Source organism: Heloderma suspectum, chromosome 1, assembly GCF_057233095.1.
Source record: "Heloderma suspectum isolate Gila_16-S chromosome 1, 16-S_ref, whole genome shotgun sequence".
Classification (NCBI taxonomy): domain Eukaryota; kingdom Metazoa; phylum Chordata; class Lepidosauria; order Squamata; family Helodermatidae; genus Heloderma; species Heloderma suspectum.
This window is the reverse complement of record NC_139458.1, coordinates 345,284,178-345,310,385: the sequence shown is the minus strand read 5'-3', so window position 1 is coordinate 345,310,385 and position 26,208 is coordinate 345,284,178. Positions and strand designations below refer to the sequence as shown.

The 26,208-nt window shown below is 44.3% G+C and overlaps 1 protein-coding gene across 1 annotated transcript in view; it reads right to left on the bottom strand.

Annotated features, from left to right (window-relative positions):
* Positions 1-21,060, bottom strand: part of RAB32 (RAB32, member RAS oncogene family) — a 33,447-nt gene extending 12,387 nt beyond the window's left edge. Inside the window, exon 1 of the mRNA XM_084827778.1 lies at positions 20,438-21,060. Coding sequence (XP_084683904.1) covers positions 20,438-20,687 — 250 coding nt within the window. The 5' untranslated portion in view covers positions 20,688-21,060. The remainder of the gene's footprint in view (positions 1-20,437) is intronic.
* Positions 21,061-26,208: the final 5,148 nt, after the last annotated feature.

Here is a 26,208-nt window from a genome sequence, read left to right as displayed (position 1 = left end):
CCAAAAAAAGGAGAAGACGCATCTCTTGAAGTTTGAATGCTTGATTGATTCTAACTCCCCATTTTTAAGGGGGCGTTGTAACATAGTATCTAAAAAGACTGTTCTCAAATGTTGGTCTTTAAAGAAAACTGTAACATTATAGCAATTTGTATTATGTGCAAAGTCTAATACATCTCCAACCTTCACTTTTGGCATAGACTAGAGGCCACAGGCCATCTTAAATGAATAACTAAACCTGCCTTTTGAACGTCCCCCCAAATTCACACCCCATATGTTCCTGCTGATAGGGGATGTGGGGGGAGCCCCAGTGAAGAGCATGTGAGTATATTCTTAAAACCCAACATGCATGATCAGTGATTCACAAATCCACAATACAAAGACTACAATATTTCCACCTGCAAATATAAAACATTTAATTTAAAAGCAGCTATTGAACTTACTAAAAAGAAATTTACAGAAACAGGCAGATGTATAATATGTACACTCACTCATCCATTCAGGGCTCATACTCATAGACCTTGCCAAACCAAAAATTAATAAAAGTGCATGTGATTATGCAAACACTGTCAGACTGCTAAGAGCCTTAAGCTCCACTGCAAATTTATACCTCTGGAAAAGGTTGAGTGAATTATTGCAAACCAGCATGACTTAAGATTAGAAGGCATTGATTTTTAAAATTTTACTTTTGGCCTACTGAGAGCAAGGTGTTTAGCTAAGCCATCAGCTAAAGCCCAGTATGTGTGTTTCTTCCACTGCCAGGGAATTGCTTTGAGTCAGTGGATTTAGGTAGCCAGTAGCCCCAGTGATCTTTGGGATTTAGAAGTTCCACAAGATTCCCTACAGTTTGTTAAAAAATATATACAAGGCTTTTATTTTATTCCCAATTTAAATTTTATTGGATTTTTGCAGCTTACAAGAACCATTATATGAACCAATCCCTCCCCCACCCGATTATATATTCCATGTTGTAGCTACGTAGTGTCAACCCTGTACAATTATAAGCAATTCCAGTCATCTCATCTTATTCTCACATGCATATGCACACAACTCTTCTCTTTTGTAAAGACAAAGCATCACAATGCCTAGTAGAGACTATGGACTGGACTCATGGAGCTCTGAGGAGCAGGACAGGAAGTAGTTTGTGGCAGGGGTGGGAGGGAAGGGACAAGAGAAATGGGCTTCCTTCCTTTCCTGCACCCGCCGAGAGAGAGAGAGAGAGAGAGAGAGAGAGAGAGAGAGAGAGATTGATTTCAATGTAAGAATTTTGTCAAAGTCTTTGGCAGGGATAGTGACAGAAAGTGGCTTCAAATTTACAATCCATAAATGGTCTGCAAATGCAAACTTCAGGGAAAAAAGACTTCTACACACAGTTTTGTTTTTAGCAGTAACTTCTTACGAGGGCTGCTGCACCTTGGCAGTGTTTCAGCTAGCGCCCTGATCAGGTGGCTTGTACTGGTTTAATAATATCCACAAGCCCCCATGCCCCGATTCCTCCCCACCCCTGCCCACTTTTAGTCAAATCGTGACATATCCCGATGTGGCTTGCATCTGAGTAAACACATGTATCTTTTTGGTCCTTTGGAGTTCTTGTTAGCTGATTACAGACTGCTGTCCTATGCACAATGACCTGGGAGTGAACCCCACTAAACATGGTGGCAGTTGCTTTTGAATAAATATGTGCTGGATTGCACCATAAAGGAATTTGAAAGAGATGTTCTTGAGTTTGTTTACACTGGTGTACGTATCACATTTTTATTTGGGCACAGACAAGTCTGCTGGGTGTTTTGTGTAAAGGGTGTTCACAGAGAAGAATTTTAAACCACTCTCATTGTTAGAGATTACCTTCATGTTCGAGTACCTTTACATGTTACTGTATAAGCTTACATGCTTGTTTATTAGCATTCTTCAAATGAAGATTTCCCCTTTAATATGCACGCCTCTAAGCATGTATAGAACGTCCTTCCTATAGTCACATAGAATTGCAATTCAATACCAGAGAACTAATGCCATGATGCTTCATGGCATATTTCAAGTATTCAGAGTGCTTCATGTGCACTATCTTAAAAATCCTTACAACAGCGCTACGTGGTAGGCAGTATTATTTCCATAAGCAGGTGGGACAGAGGCATCAATTTACATACGATGTGCTGGGCCCAGACAATCCTATTCACACCCAGGCCATTACTTTTTTTAGCACCAGCAGCAAGTGTTTCCTGGCCAGAGAGCCTGGTCAGTCTTGGGGTGCTGGGAGTGAAGCAAGAGGCTTTGCAAAAAGTTGATCTTTTTTCTTGGATGTGTGGGGCAAGCACAAGGCATAGAGGGGCTTGGGAGCAAAGTGACCTGATGGAAGTTGTTTGTTTTGTACTTTGGAGAGGGTAGCATGCACAGTTCCTGTGAGCCCTGGGCAACTGCAAAGAAGAGGGGAACAGAGAGGGGTGTTTATGTAGATCAGGGGTGGGCAACGTGTCTCTCTTCAAATGTTCTGGCCTACAACTCCCATCATCCCTAACCAGCATAGCCAATGGTGAAGGATAATGGGAGTTGTGGCCCTCCAGATGTTTTGGCCTTTAAGATGTCCACCCTGATGTAGATGATTGATGGATGGAAGGCAGAGAGAGTGTATGTCCGCGCGCGCACACAAGAAAGAAGGTATGGGAATGGATGGGGGCTGTGGGGAGTGTGTGGGGAGAGAGAGGGAAGGGTGGCGCAGTGAATGTATGCAAGAGAAAAAGTTAGAGGGGCATCATTTGTTGTTCCACCTTAGGCAGCAAAACGTCTTGGGCTGGCCCTGGTGACACACAAATGGATTTCAAGCAGTTTGCAGCTTCCCGTGAAATTACACACATTTGTTGTTGTTCAGTCGTTAAGTCGTGTCCGACTCTTCATGACCACATGGACCACGGTACGCCAGGCCTTCCTGTCCTCCGCTCATACATGGCCACAATTCAGCATTTTGCTGTCAACTGAAACAAGGTCCATCGCCTAAGCTGAAAGAGACACTGGACAATATCAAACGCTGCCCACACATCTCTGCTGATACGTTGCACCAGAAGGACCCACCACTGGCGCAACAGGAAGCTAGAGCTTCTCAGAGCAACCCTGGAAATGAGCCAAAACACTCATTTCTGGAATGGGACTGGTCAGCAAAGCTCCCTCCCATGAGCTCCGCTGACCTGTTCCATTCCAGAAATGAGTGCTTTAGGAAGCACTAGCCTCCAAGTGGATCCAGCTAGCACATGGGCAATGTTGGATACTGCCCATTGCTTCCAGCATGTACCCAAATCCATCCCCAGATGAAGCCAAGGGCCAGCACACACAGAATGCCTTGCCATATGGATCCTGTGATATTCTCTGCAACATCAGGTGCCTCACAGAAAAAGCAAGCCCATGTTACATGCAGCTAGCCATTGTGCATACACGGCTGTTAAAAGGGAAGTCACTATGTATGCACCAACTCTGACAGCACATTCTCACATGCACATATACTACCCAATACCTTCAAGTTCATGATGATGTGTGTATATAGAATAGACCCAAAAAGAATTCATGTTTCATCTTCAAGTTGCAGATTACTTTCAGAGGAGGCAGTTCAGCTGCAAATCATCAAGCAATATGTCCAGCTCTGAGTGGAGATGCAGAGTAACTCAAAGAAACACAATTTCTTTTCTACATCATTCAGCCTATATAAAGCACAGACAGAAATTGATTTGCTGTACTTGTTCTGAACACATTTCTGCACTGTTGGCCAATCCACTTTGAAGCAGATAAAGTTAGTAACAGACATTATCAATATTTAAAGGATGCCTGCATTAAACCAGAATGTTACTTCAGGCATGCATGGAATCTGCTACAGCTGTCACTATGGAAGTGTTCAAAGCCTTCTTTGATTGATTTTTTCCCCATTTTCAGTCATATCTAGCAGGCCCACATACTAATGTGGACGTAACGTAAATGCCCAATCGCATGTCAGCACACAAAACCAAACAGCTATCTTTGAAACCAGACATTGTAATTATGACTCTTCACAAGCCATATTTATTCACTTGTCTGCTTTTACCACCATTCCTGAAAATACGGCTAACACTCTACTTCCCTGGCCACTAGCCTCTGGATATCCACAGATCAGCACAAATATCCAGAGGACAAGGCCAGTGCCACACGTGATACTGTGGGCAGGCCCAGTGGTGTGGATCTACTGCCCCCTTCTCCATGCGTAACTCCTTTGTGTAGAGAACTACTGAACAGAGCTTGTTTGCAGTCAGCAGTAGCAACAACATATATCCCCCCTGAAAAACTCTGCAGCACACATCTGAAATGCTGGCTGATCATCACTGGCTACAAACAAACTAACATCCCCCCATACACACACACACCTTCATTTTGCAAGCCATTGTGTCCTGCCTTCTTGTTTTAGCTAAACCCCAAACTGAAAGGAATATCTAGGTCCAACGAGGAGTAGTGACAACTGCAGTGGAACAAGCAGAGTTCCAAACGCCTCCTCTTCTCATTACATTCCCTTTCCCCATCTGCTCTCTGCAAGTTGGCCTGGGAACCAGCCAAGACTGCAAAGTAAATCCAACATCTCTGCACATTACTATGTGGCATTTCACAGCCCAGACTGAAGCAGCCCTCGTTATTCTGCTCCAGCAACAATTCCATATCACAGGTTTTAAGAAACGTTAACCTCTAAACTGGCAGGTATGCCACAACCCCAATTTATTTTTCTTCTGCCTGATGAAATATAAAAGGCCATTAAAGTTCTGAAGCAATAGAGGAATATTGGCTGAACCGTTAGAGGAATGACCCAATTTACACTGGAGAGTGTTGTAACCTCCAGTATGCACTTCCTCTCCGTTTCCGTTCTATAAGTTATCTGGCATTTCTGTGTCTAGCAGAAGAACTGCAGGGCAAGAATTATATGCTATTTTTTCTGCCATCAGGGTTCTCATTGCCTTGCCAAAGCAGTTTACACTAATATGAGGCTTTGTATTCAATCCAATTAGAATTTGCCCCAAACCACACAAGCCCTTCCTTTGGGAATACAGAACCTAACAGAAACTCTTTGCAAGAGTTAGAAAGCAGTGAGCTCTCAGAATAAGTCTTACAGGTTAGGTTGCCACAGCTTTTAGACCAAGATGGTAAGATGGACTGAGGGTTCTGCACTCCTCTGACTAAATCACATTTTACCTAATAAGTAGTCAGAATCCTGGAGAATCCTGCATTTCTTTCACAAGCATCATGCTCAAACACATGGCCCAATTGCTCCCATTTAGATTCTCCTGCCAGTGGGAGCTGCTAAAGAACTAACCAGAGCTAAGCAGGAGACCAAAAACTTAGTGTTACTCCAAACTGGGATTCCTGGCTTGTCACTCCCAAACAACACAAGAGTTGGAAACCAACTACAAATCCTAAGTTCAGATTCTGCCTTGTTAGGGAGAAACAAACCAGGAGCCCTGCTTGGGACATAATGCTTTTGGTTACTCTGGCCAGTAGCCACTCCTGCTGGTGGGATTAACCAAGTAAGAGCTATTTGGTAGCATGCAGTACAATGCTGCTTGTAAACAGAAAGCCAGGATTCTCGTGAGTTCTGGCGCAGCATTATGCAGAGGTAGCATTATGTTGCTAATACGTGAAAAGCATGTCCCTCCCCTCCAGGCCTCCCACCAATGCCCTCTACCACCTTTTTTAAGGATGATGGCTGCTGCCCAAGATGCCTTCACAGCTTACATTCCAGCTAATTTCCTCCTAGTTTCCCATGGAGGACTGGGTAACTAAATGTTTTTGTGTATTTATTACACTCCTAAATCACCCAGTAGCCAAAGTCCTCTGGGCGGTTCACAAAGGTTTGGGTGTTTCTATACAAGTGCTTCTTCCCAACTTGGGTGGTGCTGCAGCCATTTTAGACAGATGCAATAGTCATATGAGAAGCAGGCTGTAGCTGGGGAAAAAGTAAATGCATAATTTCTAAGACAAGTGGGAAAGCGTTGGGGTGGATGGACACAGGTACTGCACTTTTGAGTGCTGCTCTCTACAGCCTAATTTTTTGTAGCTTTTGTTTGCCTGTAGTGGATAGGCCTCTAACACTGGGAAAACAGGAAGACTGTATTGAACAGCCAATACCAGCAGACTGGCATACTGCAAACTTGAATATTGGGAACACAAGAAGCTGCCTTATACTGAGCAGGACCATTGGTCCATCTGGCCCAGTACTGTCAGCACTCCAGGGGTTCAGGCAAGATTCTTTCCTAGCCCTACCTGGAAATGCTGGGGATTGAACCTGGAACCTTCTGCATGCAAAGCAGGTGCTCTACCACTGAGCTATGGCCCCTGCCTGCTATACAGCTGGTGAAGAAGAATGAGAGCATCCTGCAGAACTCAAGCAGGGGGTCCAGTCCACCTACCTGCTCCATCAGATCTTCAGAACTACTTCAGGCCATCTAACTGCCCTCCCTAATATATTTCAAGAAGGATGTATATTTCTGTTTTAGAGGAATTCAGTTTCTACTTCGAAATTGAGTGTGAAAGATATTACACATTTACACAGAACATTTCCATTATATTTTGCTTTGTGAGAGGAAATTTGAAATGGACTGAACTTAATACAAGAGGATTGCCATTCACAACTATTTTCTCATGTGATAACAGAATGAGTAGTCACTTCTGCATTTTACCATGTCCTTCCACAAGTGTGAAACAAACAGTCCAGTGTTACTTTAGATATGTAGTATACAGCTGACCCTTTGTTGTTTTACTCACAAGTAAGAATGTAGAGCCTGGATCAAGATTGTGCCTGGGCAGGGGATGTTAAAACCTTCCCCAACCTCTCCCTGAAATTCATCCCGCTCCCACCGGGATGGGTGGTGGTGGTGGTGGTGGAGAAAAAAGCCTCTACCCCTACACATGCATGGTGATCCTGATGCATGGAAGCTGTTTTTCTTTTTTAACCACATGTGGTTAGGGGTAGATGCACGGGGGGAGGGATTTCAGAAGACAAGCAGATTTAAGCCTCCTGTACCCATGCATCATGGTCCTGATCAAGACCAGGGTTTCATGCACTTACTTGTGTGTAAAAGAGAGAGCAGGTCAATTCACACTACATATTTAATGTATTATGTAGTTTGACCGCAAAGCTACAAGCCACAGGAATTCCTTGGTACTGCACGCAATCATTGTTCAAGTATGTCATCTTGCGTTAGTACAGCCTCCTCACTTGGAGGTGTCCCATTGTGATAGCAACTATCTGTGCTCAGGTACAGATTTGGTCTTGCAGAGTCCACCATCACATGTTAAGCAGGCAGATAATCTGTGCCAGGACCAAAAGACATACTTGGGAGCTTGCATGCACCCAGAAATAGTTTCCTCAATCAATCAATTCCCATGCCATGCCAAGACACGTGTGGTGTAGTGGTGACAGTGTTGGTCTGGGAGCCAGGAGATCCGGGTTCTAGTCCCCACTTGGCCATAAAGCTCACTGGGTGACTTTGGGCCAGTCACAGACTTTCAGCCCAACCTACCTCACAGGGTTGTTGTTGTGAGGATAAAATGGAGAGGAGGAGGATAATGTAAGCCACCTTGGGTTCCTTGCAAGAGGAAAAAAGGTGGGATATAAATGCAATAAATAAATAATAATAAATAAGACATTCAGGATACATAGAGACATATGTAATTTGAACCAGAAATCCACTATAGATGGGGCAGTCACCATGATTTATTGAAATGTACAATCTTCATTTCAGGATAAAGTACAAAAGGAAAATCAGTAGTGTTTTAAAGCAGGAAAAGGTGGAAAGTGATGTCATTAGCCGACATCTCTCCCAGAGCAGAACTTTCAAATGGGGAGCAAGGCAAACAAGCACACAGCAATTTACAACCTACCTGAACAATATGGGTGGTGGTGACAATATGCAACTATTTAGTCACTGTTCAATTAATTGGCCAGTATATCTGTCAAATATATTGACAAGACAGAGAGGAAGCCAGGCTTTGTTATTATTTGCAAATATAATAATAAAACAAAAAACAAAAAGGGGGAGGAGTCACAAAAAAAGAGGGGGGAAGGGGGGTGAACATATAAAACATATCCACACACAATAATCATTTACATCATCCGTAATATAAAAAGAAAAAGGCAAAAAGAAGAATGTAACACAACCATTTCAAATATATACATTAATATAAGCAGTCCATATATCTAAATAAGCATCCATATGAAATTGATGGTTGTAGGATATAAGTCAAGATGTAGCAAAAACGGCAAGATCTTCAGTCTATGGAGTGATAGGTAGTCGGTGTTTACCCTTCCAAGTTTAAGTCTCTTTGCAACTGTAAGGGCTTTCAGTATCCACTTCTGCTGTCCATCTGTTAATCCCCAGATCACAGGGATGTGATTTAAAAGCACATGGGCATTCACTATTATCACAGATTTTTCAAGAACAAAACGTATATAAGCAATGACTTCCAGCCAAAAGGAAGACACTACAGGACATGCCAACATCACATGCCTCAATGAGGCATTGTCCTCATTACATCACCAGCATCCGGCAGAGCCAGGCTTGAACTGCACTTCACAGGACAAGACTGCAAGGAGTCCCCATTGGCATAATGCGTGTTCATTCATACCCTCAGTTTCAGAAATGTGGTTTCCTATTTGGCACATGAGCGATTTGTGTCCCTTGAACAGCAGTCTAAAGTCCAGGGTAAGTGGACTTTAACTGCATGGTCCTGTGGATCCTGGCTAGGTCTTTACTTCAGCAGGGCACTGGGATTAAACCCCTCTCCAGATCTGAAACTTCACTCCTCGCTCTTTACATTTAAATAGCACACCAATACATTTCTCCAGAAGTTTAGAAGGGAGACAACTGGGAGCATCCGCCCTGGAAGCGCAATCGCTGTGGCTCCACACCACATGGAACAGTTTCCACATCCTGTGGTGTCCATTGCCACGGTGGAAGCAGCTTTACAGTAACAGCCTAAGAACGTTTATGCAGGAGTAAGTCCCATTTGGTGGAATGGGACTTAATCCTTTGACAGTGTGCTAGGATCACTGCCTTACAAAAAGAGCCCTGTGGTTGTGCTGCTGAACAGCAACAAACATGAAGACTAGAGGAAAACAAATATGATGCGTTTTCTCCATCTGGTTCCCCTACCCTCAGCTTCTTGCTGCTTCTATCACCCCCCAGACAGAAGACGCACAGTGAACTACTCAAGGGGGCTCCGCCATCAATCAACCCCTCCTCCTTGTCTTTCTGCATGGTTTGCAGCCAAAACAGTCACTCATTCAGGGATCCTCTCATCACAAGGAAAAAGGAAGCCATTAGGCAGAAGCTGCAAAAGGTATTCCTGATGAGTTGCATTAACCTATTGCCTGAACTCACTGCAACAGTCTAGCAACACAACTGTGTTTACGACCCCCGCCCCCCTGCCCCCCCCCCCCCGACCACAGATGAGGCCTGAGATAGGAAGGAAGTAGCCGCTCAGGAAACAGGGATTTACAACATACCAAGACCAACCTTGTCTGGATACACTGTCAAAAGCGAGTGACCTAAAGAAGGCAATTCCGAAAAAGAGGACTAGTGTGGATTGGTTCCGTCTCAGTTGCTTGAACAATCAGTTCAATCCCTACACTTCTCAGAGGATTGTTATCCCCGCCACATTTTTATATAGGAAGTTTATCACTCTCAGGAACAAATGCTGCCACTAACATGCACCTCCCTTTGCAACAATGTCTTGTAGTACACAATGTCTTGTAGAAGGAAGCTTCCCCTTCCTTGGCCAGAACTGTAAGGGACTTCTGAAACGTGCTACAGCTCCCAGCACTCCACAGACAGCATGGCTGGCTGGGGAATGCTGGGTGTTGTGGGACTTTTTTTCTGTCTAAACACGCAGAGGATTGCTCCTTTAATTTGGTGAACACTTCGGAGGCCGCTCTTATGTGGAGGAGGCCAATTACTTTGATAGCACCCTGAAGAACAGCAACACAATTCTGTACCAAGATGACCCACCTCATGTGCCAGCAGTGACTGTTATGGGGATATTGAAATAAATAGTCTTGTCTCAGTCTTGACTCCCAACTAAGAGCTTAGTCATTCATTTCCTTTGGAAAATAAATTGTTGGTTGTTGTTTTAAAAAGTCTTTAAAAAAATAATTAAAAGAAAATGGTCACATTTAAGCAAGCTATAAATATGAACTTGGACATTTTCTCAATATGCAACCTTTATTTTATATAAAAAGAGCTATTCTTCTATTTGCTTCAGAGACCTACATTTCCTTTCAAAAACAAAATCTAAAGTTACCTTTTGCCTGTCCCCACATATCTCAATTTTTGTTTGAGCTGTAAAGATAGAAGATTTGAAAAGTTAAAAAGAATGACCATCACATGCTCAAGTCACACCCATTTACCAAATTAGAAGCTTTATTAAGAAGTCACACATTTAGTTCATGAAGGCATTTGCTACTAAAACCCAGCCATAAGAATATTTTGAACCTTCAATGGATAATTTCTTTATGTGCCACAATATAAAATCACATAATAGATTTACTGCTGTGAGACATCTAGCCTGCAAGTAGCTTAACACAATTGACAATTCTCTTAATGCAGAAAATATTTCAACTAAACATTGATCCGAGTAGGCATGGTTAGGACTGCAGCCTATAATTCTTCTAACTGTAGGCTGCAAGAGCACTTAAAAGGATAGTCTCAAAGTGTGGCATTTTAACACTCTTTTGGGTCTCTAAAATCTCAAGTGTTAAGGAGCATTTTTAGAATGAGACTACTGGGAAAGCTATGGCAAACCTAGGCAGCATAGTAAGAAGCAGAGACATCACCTTGCCGACAAAGGTCCGTCTAATCAAAGCTATGGTTTTCCCAGTAGCAACGTATGGCTGTGAGAGCTGGACTCTAAGGAAGGCTGAGCGCCGAAGAATTGATGCCTTCGAACTGTGGTGCTGGAGAAGACTCTTACGAGTCCCCTGGACTGCAAGGAGGTCAAATCAGTCCATCCTAAAGGAAATCAACCCTGAGTGCTCACTGGAAGGACAGATACTGAAGCTGAAGCTCAAATATTTTGGCCACCTAATGTGAAGAGAAAACTCCCTGGAAAAGACCCTGATGCTGGGAAAGACTGAAAGCAAAAGGAGAAGGGGACGGCAGAGGATGAGATGGCTAGATAGCATCACCGATGCAATGAATATGAACTTGAGCACACTCCGGGAGAGAGCGCAGGACAGGAAGGCCTGGCGTGCTATGGTCCATGGGGTCACGAAGAGTCGGACACGACTGAACGACTGAACAACAACAACAACAACTGGACAACACTGTAGCCTCATTTACCTTCATTAGGAAAATACTTTTGAGAATGGAATAAATCAACTCTACTGCTCTCTACTTATATTTCATGCTCTGCACTTTCTCTATGAAACCTTTTCTCAAAAACTTCCTGTTAGCATGAGGAATACTGTTCTTTGATGCTGTCAGGCCTCTTTTTTTTTTTTTAGGTGAAACCATACACAAAATCAACTGAGGATTTTGGACTAACCAAAATTCCACAAGATTGGAGTAGATAGAAGATAGGTCTGGATATAGATCTTTGAGCAATTTGCAGTAGATCTAAAGTTCTAAATTTCTGACAACCAACTGTTTAGCAACAGCAACAACAAAATAAAACCTTCCCTGCCCCAAATTACACTGCTGAAATGAAGAATTATTGGGATAACCAGGTGTGGATTTTTGTGCGGCAGCACTATGAGTTCTATCTAGTCCTAGTAGTCACAACATGTTACTGCTTTCAGAATTCTTTAAATCAAAGAGTATGTATTCTGCATAAGTCTCCAATTGGTGGAGTAGATCCTGCAAGAAATCCTTCCTGGGGAAAGAAATAAAAGTCCAAAAATCTGGCCAGATGTGGCGGGCATGAGGTCTGCAGATAGACCCAGTCTCAAAATGGAGATCTGCAGTCTGAATGAATTTGTCAGTAGCTGTTGCATGTATCCTGTTCCTCTGGTTTCACCCTTACCATTAATTCATTCACACTGCAAATTTCCATGTTGAGACTGGCTCTATCTAAACTGCAGACCTCATGGCCATTAACAACTGGCCAAATATTTGGGCATTGTTTCTTCTCACATCCCCTGCTTTTTCTACCAGCGTGATGAAGAGTTCTGGAGAACTTGCAAGCTTGCACAATTTTGTGGAATTGTGGTTGGTCCCAATAAAGGTATTGCCTAACTGTGAATTTTGGATTTTTTCCTCACAGACCAGCATGGCTATTTTTGTTTTGTTCTATAGCATATACAAAATGTGCAGTTCCAGGAAAAAATATGCAGTTCCAAATGAACATTCCTGCAGTTCAAAACTCAAGCCATGCAAAAGCTATATTATGTGGATGTAAAAAGTGGCTGATAACAACGTGAAAAGTAAAGTGAATAGTTCAGGCTCCTATGGAAACCTAAACCCTGATCAAACATACCCACTTCTCCTCCCCCTACCAAAGATACTCTCAATAGACTCCACTGTTCAAGCATTCACCAATACTTTCAAGATGAAGGAAGCCCCTTCCCCTCCATGTCCTGCTTGCCTGGCCATGGGGAGGGTTTTGTGGGGGAACACGTTTGGTGTTCCCTGGGTGGCACCACTGTGGAGGGGAGGGGCCTACTGGCCATTTTACTCCTTTCCACCTCTTTGAAGTGGATGCATCCTCCCTGGATGCAGCATGGGTTTTCCTGGTCACCCTTTTGGGGGCCGAGTAGGAATTTTGGCTCATAGTCTGATTGGCCTGGGCTGTGTGTCTTTTGCTTACTTCACACTGTAAGTGGGGTACGGGAGTTTATTAGGTTGTTGTGGTTTTATTTAATTACCTGGGTTAATTGGTCACATTTAAATAGGCGGGTATGTGGGGGCATCTTGGTGGGTTTTAGAGTTGGTGAGCATTCGGAGGCACCATTTCAGGTGACTGGTAAAGCCTGAGGCTTCCAGCTAAGGGTTTTGCGGCATCAGTTGGGAGACAGGGATTACCTTTGAGGCCAACTCCTCTCATCCACTATGAGTTTTGTGGCTCGAGGGGAGGTGACAGGGGAAGGCCTCCCAACCCAAAATTGGGGGTGAATGTCTCGCCCAATACTATGCCAGGCTATGCTGGCTTTGAGAAGGTGCCCGCTTAGTTCCCCCTTCACAGATCAAAGAATTTCAATGAATGTGGCCCAGACTTGTGACTCATCTCTTTATGTCCCCCTCCTTACACCTGCAAATCACTCTAGAATACTCATGTGAAGTTGTCAATGTTATGATAAGGACAGTGATGCCATAAAGCATCAAATATGACATTCTTTAAACTGCTGTTCTGTATTTGTGCATCTGGTTCCCCTGCCCCCCATTCTTACTTTCCTTTATATCTCTTTCTTGCTCCAAATAAAGTTTAGTTGGAGTTCATGATGCTTGACTAGAATACTCTTCTGCATTCGTGCTGTGAAATTTTCCAGGATTTTCTGCCACTCTGTGTAGGCTTCTAAATGTCATGGAATATGACTCTAAGCAACAAAGCATGTCCAGACACACAAGGGAAACGCACAGCTGTCTTGTAGCAGCATATACTATGCATGTGAATTACAATCACACACAACAGTGAAGCTTTGCCCCCCCCAAATTCCTGCAGACACCTACGAACAGAGCAGATGGAAAAGTTCACCCTTCATGATAACAACAGTCTATGCCCTGCAGCAAGGCTATCCTAGCTGCATGTTATTTCAATGGCAGTTAGCCTTGTGTGACTTTTGCTAGCTGGAAGGATTGTGGGAGGGCAGGAGAGAGGATGAACAGGTAGGTCCAGGTACAGTTTACTACTCCTCTGCTCCCTGCCTGTAAAGCAGAGTGTGTGTGTGTGTGTGTGTGTGTGTGGGAGGGGGGGGGGAGATCCTTAGAGCAACAAAGGAAAGCATTCTTCTGCATCAACAGCAACATTGCACAGAAACACAAACTGTGACAAACTAACTTTAAGATCATGAGCTCAAAACATGGGGGGGTGGGGCAGGTTATCATCTCATAAGCACTCCCTAGGAGCCAACATGTTTTTCCTGGTACAACCCCCCATTGCACAGAAAAGAGAAGCTGAGGCGAGTGACTTGAAGATCATGAGTGCAAGTGACTTGAAGATCATGAATGCAAAGAATAGGAGGTGAGATCCAGACAGCCATACGAAAGCACTCCTTTGGAGCCAAATAGTTCTGTTCCGGCAACAATCGCCATTCTACAGAAAAGGGAAACTGAGGGGTGGGGGAAAACAGTCTCTCTCTCTCTCTCTCTCTCTCACCCCCCAACTTTCTCTCTCTGCTGTTTCTGCTCACTGCTGTCAAGAAAGATTGAAGAAAGCTGACCAAAGGTTTGCTCCACCCCACGTTGCTGTAGCTGCTTAGTGTGTGCTCACTGCCCTCACCACATAGGAGTTAAAAAAAAACCAAAACACATTACTAGTACTTTTGGTATGGGCATTCAACTCTAAGCACTATTCTAAAACTAATTGCTAGGTACCTGGCACAGGCAACCCAATCATGCCCATATTTGGGAGACAGGCAATGTAGTCCTCATAGACGCCCTGCCTGCCCCCTCTACTAACTGCACTGCTGGCTGGCAGAATGTTCTGAGCATGGGCACCCAATGTGAATGCTCATTAACCCAGCCAGCTGTCCAGATCCAGAGACTGGTTGAACAGAGAACCGAGTAAGGTAGGGAAAAAGCAAACAAGAGCACCAGAACTGCATATCACACCACAGTGGTAGGTAATTACATTAGAACTCACTGGGAGGGGACCAACAGGATGAGTCGCTAGTTTTTTGTGGACTGCCAGAGGCAGGGGAGTGGTGCCCTCCTTCCCCACACACACAGTATAGGACCACCACTGGAACTGACAGGATGAGAGGCTTGCCCTAGGCCATTCCTCTAATCGAAATATGACCAAACACATCAGTCTAATTAATGCTGCTGGTAGATTTAGTTCATTTTCTGTGGCAAATGCCACAGAAAGGTTTGCAACCGTGTGCTATCATTTTAGACACGTATGCGACTAAACAAGGATGTTATGATTTTTCTTTCATTAGGCAATAGCTGTAATACAGGAATTACAGGTGTTAAAGGCAGTGCTTTGTTAGCTGTATTACATTTTCCTGGTTATGTAAACATCCAGATAACAAGTACCATTTTGATTCTACTGGTGGAATGGGAACAGCCTTGGCAACAGAAATGCTCCCTATATTAGTGATAGCTTTGGTAACACAAATGTATGAACACAATGGGATGTTAGTAGCTCCCATTTTGAAGTAACTCCCAAAGAATGGTCATATTTTTAGTAATAAGAATGTAGAGGAATCTGCAGATCAACTAATCACCTTGTTAAATCAGTCATCATGGTTCTTTTTATAGGCCAGAATTTGAAGTTGAGCAACTTCTTTAATAGCAACCAGTACACTGGTCTTATGCATACAAAGTTCTGAAGTGATACTATAAGCAATCTGCCCTATTCTAATATGTCATCTGAGAGCCTACATATGGGTTACCTAAAGTTGCTTGTATCAGTTCACCTAACTTAGAGTGAGAAGAGCAATGGTTCTGCAGTAATTACAGCATGAATGATTTTTTTTAAATGCAGTTTTTAGCAGCTAGCTCTAATTCTCCTGCTCTTTCTGTAAGAAATAGCTTTGTTGTTGTTCAGTCGTTCAGTCGTGTCCGACTCTTCGTGACCCCATGGACCATAGCACGCCAGGCCTTCCTGTCCTGCACTCTCTCCCGGAGCGTGCTCAAGTTCATATTCATTGCATCCGTGATGCTATCTAGCCATCTCATCCTCTGCCGTCCCCTTCTCCTTTTGCCTTCAGTCTTTCCCAGCATCAGGGTCTTTTCCAGGGAGTTTTCTCTTCGCATTAGGTGGCCAAAATATTGGAGCTTCAGCTTCAGTATCTGTCCTTCCAGTGAGCACTCAGGGTTGATTTCCTTTAGGATGGACTGATTTGACCTCCTTGCAGTCCAGGGCACTCGTAAGAGTCTTCTCCAGCACCACAGTTCGAAAGCATCAATTCTTCGGCGCTCAGCCTTCCTTAGAGTCCAGCTCTCACAGCCATACATTACTACTGGGAAAACCATAGCTTTGATTAGACGGACCTTTGTCGGCAAAGTGATGTCTCTGCTTCTTACTATGCTGTCTAGGTTGGCCATAGCTTTCCTCCCAAGGAGCAAGCGTCTTTTAATTTCATGGCTACAGTCACCGTCTGCGGTGATCTTGGAGCCCAAGAAAGTAAAATCTGTCACTGCTTCCATTTCTTCCCCTTCTATATGCCAGGAAGTGATAGGGCCAGATGCCATGTTCTTAGTTTTTTTAATGTTGAGTTTCAAACCAGCTTTTGCACTCTCCTCTTTCACCCTCAACAAGAGGCTCTTGAGATCCTCTTCGCTTTCTGCCATTAGGGTGGTATCGTCTGCATATCGGAGGTTGTTGATAATTCTCCCAGCAATCTTAATTCCGACCTCTGATTCATCCAACCCGGCATTTCTCATGATGTACTTTGCATATAAGTTAAATAAGCAGGGTGACAATATGCAGCCTTGTCGTACTCCTTTCCCAATTTTGAACCAATCGGTTGTTCCATCTCTGGTTCTTACTGTTGCTTCTTGACCCTCGTACAGGTTTCTCAGGAGACAGGTAAGGTGGTCTGGTACTCCCATCACTTTAAGAATTTGCCACACTTTGTTGTGATCCACACAATCAAAGGCTTTAGCGTAGTCAATGAAGCAGAAATAGACGTTTTTCTGGAATTCTCTTGCTTTCTCCATGATGCAGCGAATGTTGGCGATTTGATCTCTAGTTCCTCTGCCTCTTCGAAACCCAGCTTGTACTTCCGGTAGTTCTCGGTTCGCATACTGCTGAAGCCTAGCTTGTAGGATTTTGAGCATCACCTTGCTGGCATGTGAAATGAGCGCAATTGTGCGGTAGTTTGAACACTCTTTGGCGTTGCCCTTCTTTGGAATTGGAATGTAAACTGACCTTTTCCAGTCTTGTGGCCACTGTTGAGTGTTCCAGATTTGTTGGCATATTGAATGCAGCACTTTAACAGCATCATCTTTTAGGATTTTAAATAGCTCGGCTGGAATACTGTCATCTCCGCTAGCTTTGTTGTTACTAATGCTTCCTAAGGCCCACTTGACTTCACTCTCGAGGATGTCCGGCTCAAGTTCAGTGACCGCACTATCATGGCTATCAGGGACATTCAGATCTTTCCTGTATAGTTCTTCTGTGTATTCTTTCCACCTCTTCTTAATCTCATCTGCTTCTGTTAGGTCCCTGCCTTCTTTGTCCTTTATCATGCCCGTCTTTGCACAAAATGTTCCCTTGAGATCTCCGATTTTCTTGAAGAGATCTCTAGTCTTTCCCATTCTGTTGTTTTCCTCGATTTCTTTGCATTGTTCATTTAAGAAGGCCTTCTTGTCTCTCCTTGCTATTCTCTGGAACTCTGCATTCAGTTGGGTATATCTTCCCCTTTCTCCCTTGCTTTTCGCTTCCCTTCTTTCGTGAGCTACTTGTAAAGCCTCATCAGACAGCCACTTGGCTTTCTTGCATTTCTTTTTCTTTGGGACGGATTTCGTTGCTGCCTCCTGAACAATGTTACGGACCTCCGTCCATAGTTCCTCAGGCACTCTGTCTATCAGGTCTAATCCCTGAAATCTATTCCTCACCTCCACTGTATATTCATCAGGGATATGATTGAGGTCATACCTGAACGGTTTAGTGGTTTTCCCTACGTTCTTCAATTTAAGCCGAAATTTTGCAACAAGCAGCTCATGATCTGAGCCACAGTCAGCTCCAGGTCTTGTTTTTACTGACTGTATGGAGCTTCTCCATCTTTGGCTGCAAAGGACATAATCAATCTGATTTCGATATTGACCTTCTGGTGACGTCCATGTGTAGAGTCGCCTCTTGTGCTGTTGGAAAAGAGTGTTTGCTATGATCAGCATGTTCTCTTGGCAAAACTCTATTAGCTTTTGTCCTGCTTCATTTTGTACACCAAGGCCATGCCTGCCTGTTATCCTGGTGATTTCTTGACTTCCTACTTTAGCATTCCAATCCCCTATGATGAAGAGGACATCTTTTTTGGGTGTTAGTTCTAGAAGGTGTTGTAGGTCTTCATAGAACCGATCAACCTCAGCTTCTTCGGCATCAGTGGTTGGGGCATAGACTTGAATTACTGTGATGTTGAATGGTTTGCCTTGGATTCGTACTGAGATCATTCTATCATTTTTAAGATTGTACCCCAGTACTGCTTTTCCCACCCTTTTGTTGACTATGAGTGCTACTCCATTTCTTCTAAGGGATTCTTGCCCACAATAGTAGATATGATGGTCACCTGAATTAAATTCGCCCATGCCTGTCCATTTGAGTTCGCTGATTCCCAAGATGTCGATGTTCAATCTTGCCATCTCATGTTTGACCACCTCCAGCTTACCTTGATTCATTGATCTGACATTCCAGCTTCCTAAACAATATTGTTCTTTACAGCATCGGATTTTCTTTTCACCGCCAGACACATCCACAGCTGAGTGTCCTTTCGGGTTTGGCCCAGCCGCTTCACTCTTTCTGGTGCTACTTGGAAATTCCCTCTGCTCTTCCCCAGTAGCGTATTGGACACCTTCCGACCCGAGGGGCTCATCTTCCGGCGTCATATCTTTTAGCCTTGTGATACGTTCCATGGGGTTTTCTTGGCAAGAATACTGGAGTGGGTTGCCATTTCCTTCTCCAGTGGAAATAGAAATAGCTGCTGGACCCCAAAACAGCTGAACCCAATTATGATGGGAGTGGTGTCGGGAAGAGAATGCTGACTCTATACTGGAAGATTGTCAGATTGGTAAAAGAAAGAAAAAATCCTTCTTTCAGCTGCTTTATCAAGTGGCAGAGCAAAATGGAAGCTGACAGTCGTCTAAAGGAAAAGGGAAGCCAAAGGAAGTGTTGAAATGAATTGTAAAAATCAGCTTCTCTTCCAGGAGATCATACTTACACAAAGTAACTATGTAACTAAAGAAACCCCACATCAAAAACTCCCTGGAACTTACAGTTGCCAGAAGTTAGAAACAAAACACAAAAGAAAGCAAGGTGTTTTAAAACTTCAGTACTACCCTTTATTTAACAGCATAGTAGTTACCACAGATCACATTTCAGAAATCCACTATTATCAAACACACCACCAGAATGTTGCTAGCTGTTGCTGTTTTGGGAAGAAGAAGACCACACAAAGAAATCCCTGATGTTAAGCTGTTATTGAGAATGTCTGGAAAACTGCAGGTGCAACACAAAAGATTAGCAACATCTCCCCTTTCCACAACTGCAAGACATGCAGACAAAACATTCAATCGCTGAACTTTTCCCATTACTATCAATGCCAGGAGGAGTTTAACTTCTTGAAATCCTGCCTGCCATATAGCTGTTGGAAAAACAGAAGCTCTGCAAGAAATTAAATCCCCAACCTTAACAGAATGTTACAAAGGCTGTGAAAATCTAATGCTTGTGTCCATGTTTTACATTTGTGCCAAGGCTCATTAGGACTTAAGGCCTCTGCTTTGATGTTATACCTACATGAATGTCACTTCTGTTTTTTTCTACATAAAAGGGTACACACCACCCTTCCTAATTTGGTGCCCTCCATGTTTTGGACTATAACTCCCATCAACCCCAGTCAGGATGGCCAATGGTCAGGGTTGATGGGACTTGTCATCCAAACCTCTGGAGTGCACCAGGTTGGGGAAATCTGGTACGTACCATATGTGAAAACCCCACATGTATTTTGGTCAATGTACACATTATGCAAATCTACACAGAATCAAAGCTGCCAACTGACACAACAAAACAGACATATGGATTCATCCCAAGAGAGAAAGTTGTGCAGATATATTTGAAGCAATAGCACATGGGAAGTGGCTCTTATTCCCAGGACATCATATTGTGTATGTTTTGTTTTTAAAAAAGCCCTCCTCTCCAAGGAGTCCAATCCAGTGTATATAATTTCTACTTACCTCATTTATCCTCATGTTTAACCCTGTTAGGGGAGTTAAAGTTGGGAAAGAAAGCGAGAACGTGGTTGCCCAATGTCACTCAGTGAGCTTCGTGACTGAGCAGGAATTTGAACTCTGGCAAGTCCAAGTCCAGCAGCCTATCCACTCTACCACACTGCCTTTGCACTGTAGAAATCACATTTAAAAAACAACACGTGTCTACCCAACAACATGCAAACTCATAACAAAACTCTTAAGAGGGTGCTTCTGAACATACGCAGAGTACCTTTTCCTCACGACTGAGATAATCACAGCCGGCTCACAGGTCACACCTCTAGCCTGATTTTGGAGCCGCGCTGCTTTTGCAGAGGGTAAACCGCGTCGCCTGCGCCCCAGCCCAGCTTCTTGTGCATCCTCACCTGCGATGTCCCAGAGCTGCAACCTCACCAGGGTCCTGCTATCCCAGTTGAGGACTTTGAGGGCGAAGTCCACGCCGATGGTGGCCCGGTAATGCTGCGAGAAGAGCTGGTGGACGTAGCGCTTGATGATACTCGTTTTGCCCACTCCTAGCTCACCGATGACTAGAACCTTGAACAGGTGCTCCCGACTTTCGGGCGCCCCAGAGCTGCTGCTGCTGCCGCCGCCTTCTCCTTTCTCCCCGCCAGCCATTGTCACTCTGCCGGCTCTCCCCGCAGTCTCCACCGTCCAGCACTGAAAGGAACCCCGCGGGGAGACGCAGGCCAGGCAGGGACGACACAGGAGGGGCAGCGGGGCGCTCGCTAACGTTCCTCTGGCACCTCAAGGAACTTTCTTTGTCCGGCTCCGGCCCTTCGGTGGAAAGGTGCGTCCGTCTGCAGGCGCAGAACAAGGCACGGGAAGGAGGGAACCACCTGACCGGAGTCACAGGACGCGGAAACCCTGCAAGTTATAAAACTCCAGAAAGGGGGTGGAGGCCGCCAAGGCCGAGGAGGAGCATGGCCGCGGCTGGCTGAACTCGGCGCGGCCCCTCCCTCCGCGAAGTTCAGTTTCCCCTCCCGGCCTCTGAGGGCTTCGCCACATATGACGTTAAACGCATGTGGGGGCTCAACACCGCTCCTTCTTTTTTGGAAGGAAGAGCAGCCGGTTGGGTGAAAAGAGGCACTCGGACAGGAAACAAGTCAATATAGGGGGCGGTGTAAAAGCCGGAACGCAACCGGCCGGCCCGAACGGCCCCTGTATTTAAAAGAACCCACACTCGCGCCAGACCCTATGGCATATGTCACGAGACACCCGAGAACAACACTGTAGTTCAGAAACCGTTGAAAAATTATGTCATGATTAGCCCTTGATGCCCAGAACACATCTGGAACGGAGCGGCCCAGAACCGCCACTTCCAAATGAGCCAAATCAACCAAATTCATCAGTTGCACATAACTGCATGGGACTGATACAATAAGCCACAAAACTTCCGCAGAAGCTACGTTCGGGTACCCTTTCTGGGCAATAGTCCATGTTATAAAGAAATGGCTTGGAACCGCCACTTCCAAATGAGGCAAATCAACCAAATTCACCAGTCATACATGACTGTTTGGGAGGGATGTAATAAGCCGCAAAACATCCACAGAAAGAAACCATGTTTGAATACCCTTTCCAGGCAACAGGCTGTATGGCCTGGAATGGCAACATCCAAGTGAGCCAAATCAACCAAATTCATTAGCCAGACATAACTGCATGGGACTGATATAAAAAGCTACAAAACTGCCATAAAACCATGTTCCACTTCCAGTACCTGTTTCAGGCAACACTCTGTATTTTCTAAAATGGCCTGAAATGGAAACTTCCAAGTGAGACAAATAAACCAGATTCATCAGTTGCACATAACTACAGGGGTTGCTGTTGTTGTTCAGTCGTTCAGTCGTGTCCGACTCTTCGTGACCCCATGGACCATAGCACGCCAGGCCTTCCTGTCCTGCGCTCTCTCCCGGAGCGTGCTCAAGTTCATATTCATTGCATCCGTGATGCTATCTAGCCATCTCATCCTCTGCCGTCCCCTTCTCCTTTTGCCTTCAGTCTTTCCCAGCATCAGGGTCTTTTCCAGGGAGTTTTCTCTTCGCATTAGGTGGCCAAAATATTGGAGCTTCAGCTTCAGTATCTGTCCTTCCAATGAGCACTCAGGGTTGATTTCCTTTAGGATGGACTGATTTGACCTCCTTGCAGTCCAGGGGACTCGTAAGAGTCTTCTCCAGCACCACAGTTCGAAAGCATCAATTCTTCGGCGCTCAGCCTTCCTTAGAGTCCAGCTCTCACAGCCATACATTACTACTGGGAAAACCATAGCGTTGATTAGACGGACCTTTGTCGGCAAGGGGATGTCTCTGCTTCTGACTATGCTGTCTAGGTTTGCCATAGCTTTCCTCCCAAGGAGCAAGCGTCTTTTAATTTCATGGCTACAGTCACCGTCTGCGGTGATCTTGGAGCCCAAGAAAGTAAAATCTGTCACTGCTTCCATTTCTTCCCCTTCTATATGCCAGGAAGTGATAGGGCCAGATGCCATGATCTTAGTTTTTTTAATGTTGAGTTTCAAACCAGCTTTTGCACTCTCCTCTTTCACCCTCAACAAGAGGCTCTTGAGATCCTCTTCGCTTTCTGCCATTAGGGTGGTATCGTCTGCATATCGGAGGTTGGTGATAATTCTCCCAGCAATCTTAATTCCGACCTCTGATTCATCCAACCCGGCTTTTCTCATGATGTACTCTGCATATAAGTTAAATAAGCAGGGTGACAATATGCAGCCTTGTCGTACTCCTTTCCCAATTTTGAACCAATCGGTTGTTCCATGTCTGGTTCTTACTGTTGCTTCTTGACCCTCGTACAGGTTTCTCAGGAGACAGGTAAGGTGGTCTGGTACTCCCATCACTTTAAGAATTTGCCACAGTTTGTTGTGATCCACACAATCAAAGGCTTTAGCGTAGTCAATGAAGCAGAAATAGACGTTTTTCTGGAATTCTCTTGCTTTCTCCATGATGCAGCGAATGTTGGCGATTTGATCTCTAGTTCCTCTGCCTCTTCTAAACCCAGCTTGTACTTCCGGTAGTTCTCGGTTCGCATACTGCTGAAGCCTAGCTTGTAGGATTTTGAGCATGACCTTGCTGGCATGTGAAATGAGCGCAATTGTGCGGTAGTTTGAACACTCTTTGGCGTTGCTCTTCTTTGGAATTGGAATGTAAACTGACCTTTTCCAGTCTTGTGGCCACTGTTGAGTGTTCCAGATTTGTTGGCATATTGAATGCAGCACTTTAACAGCATCATCTTTTAGGATCTTAAATAGCTCAGCTGGAATAATGTCATCTCCGCTAGCTTTGTTGTTACTAATGCTTCCTAAGGCCCACTTGACTTCACTCTCTAGGATGTCCGGCTCAAGTTCAGTGACCGCACTATCATGGCTATCAGGGACATTCAGATCTTTCCTGTATAGTTCTTCTGTGTATTCTTTCCACCTCTTCTTAATCTCATCTGCTTCTGTTAGGTCCCTGCCTTCTTTGTCCTTTATCATGCCCGTCTTTGCACAAAACGTTCCCTTGAGATCTCCGATTTTCTTGAAGAGATCTCTAGTCTTTCCCATTCTGTTGTTTTCCTCGATTTCTTTGCATTGTTCATTTAAGAAGGCCTTCTTATCTCTCCTTGCTATTCTCTGGAACTCTGCATTCAGTTGGGTATATCTTCCCCTTTCTCCCTTGCTTTTCACTTCCCTTCTTTCCTCAGCTACTTGTAAAGCCTCCTCAGACAGCCACTTTGCTTTCTTGCATTTCTTTTTCTTTGGGATGGATTTCGTTGCTGCCTCCTGAACAATGTTACGGACCTCCGTCCATAGTTCCTCAGGCACTCTGTCTATCAGGTCTAATCCCTGAAATCTATTCCTCACCTCCACTGTATATTCATAAGGGATATGATTGAGGTCATACCTGAATGGTTTAGTGGTTTTCCCTACGTTCTTCAATTTAAGCCGAAATTTTGCAAGAAGCAGCTCATGATCTGAGCCACAGTCAGCTCCAGGTCTTGTTTTTACTGACTGTATGGAGCTTCTCCATCTTTGGCTGCAAAGGATATCATCAATCTGATTTCGATATTGACCATCTGGTGATGTCCATGTGTAGAGTCGCCTCTTGTGCTGTTGGAAAAGAGTGTTTGCTATGATCAGCATGTTCTCTTGGCAAAACTCTATTAGCTTTTGTCCTGCTTCATTTTGTACACCAAGGCCATGCCTGCCTGTTATCCTGGTGATTTCTTGACTTCCTACTTTAGCATTCCAATCCCCTATGATGAAGAGGACATCTTTTTTTGGTGTTAGTTCTAGAAGGTGTTGTAGGTCTTCATAGAACCGATCAACCTCAGCTTCTTCGGCATCAGTGGTTGGGGCATAGACTTGAATTATTGTGATGTTGAATGGTTTGCCTTGGATTTGTACTGAGATCATTCTATCATTTTTAAGATTGTACCCCAGTACTGCTTTTCCCACCCTTTTGTTGACTATGAGTGCTACTCCATTTCTTCTAAGGGATTCTTGCCCACAATAGTAGATATGATGGTCACCTGAATTAAATTCGCCCATGCCTGTCCATTTTAGTTCGCTGATTCCCAAGATGTCGATGTTCAATCTTGCCATCTCATGTTTGACCACCTCCAGCTTACCTTGATTCATTGATCTGACATTCCAGGTTCCTAAACAATATTGTTCTTTACAGCATCGGATTTTCTTTTCACCGCCAGACACATCCACAGCTGAGTGTCCTTTCGGGTTTGGCCCAGCCGCTTCACTCTTTCTGGCGCTACTTGGAAATACCCTCTGCTCTTCCCCAGTAGCATATTGGACACCTTCCGACCTGAGGGGCTTCAGCCTTCCGAAGCTGAAGATGTGACCTTCCGGCGTCACATCTTTTAGCCTTGTGATACGTTCCATGGGGTTTTCTTGGCAAGAATACTGGAGTGGGTTGCCATTTCCTTCTCCAGTGGACCACATTTTGTCAGAACTCTCTGCCATGACCTGTCCATCTTGGGTGGCCCTGCACGGCATAGCTTATGGCTTCACTGAGTTACACAAGCCCCTTCACCACAACAAGGCAGTGATCCATGAAGGGGAACTACAGGGGACTGATACAATAAGCCACAAAACTTCCACAGAAGCTACGTTCGGGTACCCTTTCTGGGCAATAGTCCATGTTATTAAAAAATGGCTTGGAACCACCACTTCCAAATGAGGCAAATCAACCAAATTCACCAGTCACAGAAAGAAACCATGTTTGAATACCCTTTTCAGGCAACAGTCTGTATGGCCTGGAATGGCAACATCCAAGTGAGCCAAATCAACCAAATTCATTAGCCAGACATAACTGCATGGGACTGATATAAAAAGCTACAAAACTGCCATAAAACCTGTTTCAGGCAACACTCTGTATTTTCTAAAATGGCCTGGAATGGAAACTTCCAAGTGAGACAAATAAACCAAACTCGCCAGACACATGGCTAGATGGGAGTGATACAATAAGCCATAAACAAACACTACCACTAAATATTAGAATTAAAAACCATCTTTAATGTATATTACAATAAGAGAATCAAACCCACCTCAAAAATGCCGATCTGTGTCTTTAACTTTTAGCCCTACCAAGTAACATTTGACGTAATCAAATTAAATTTGTCTATTGTTTAGACAGCGTAATTTATATTCAATAATTTTTTAAAAGCCTGTTGGTTTAAGACCAGAGTTTAAGCTATCTCATGTTTGCCGAAGGTCCACAAATCCAGGAAAATGGAAGCTAAATCTGGTGCCTTAACTGATATGCCCTGTGATCGGTGATGATGTTGTACAATGTCATGAATTATGCTTGCTTACAATTTACCCTCTGTGCATCCACATTTCTCCCAGGTCTTCCAGGCCCAAACCCACACGAGGAAGATGAAGTGTCTAGGACCAGCAAAGATGGCAGATGTTGTCCTGGCCATGTATTGCCTTATGATGCAGCTGAACCGTACTCTATTACTAGAGAAACCCTCCTGTGAGTTGAGCCAGGCCTATTCATTAGTTACATCAGTAGCTGGCAGGATGGTTTAAACAATGAGAGGGAGACCCCTTCTAGCAGTAACGCTAGATGCTTCATAAAGCAATATAGGTCTAGGACAACATGAAGCATCTTTACTGACCAAGAAGAAGTGT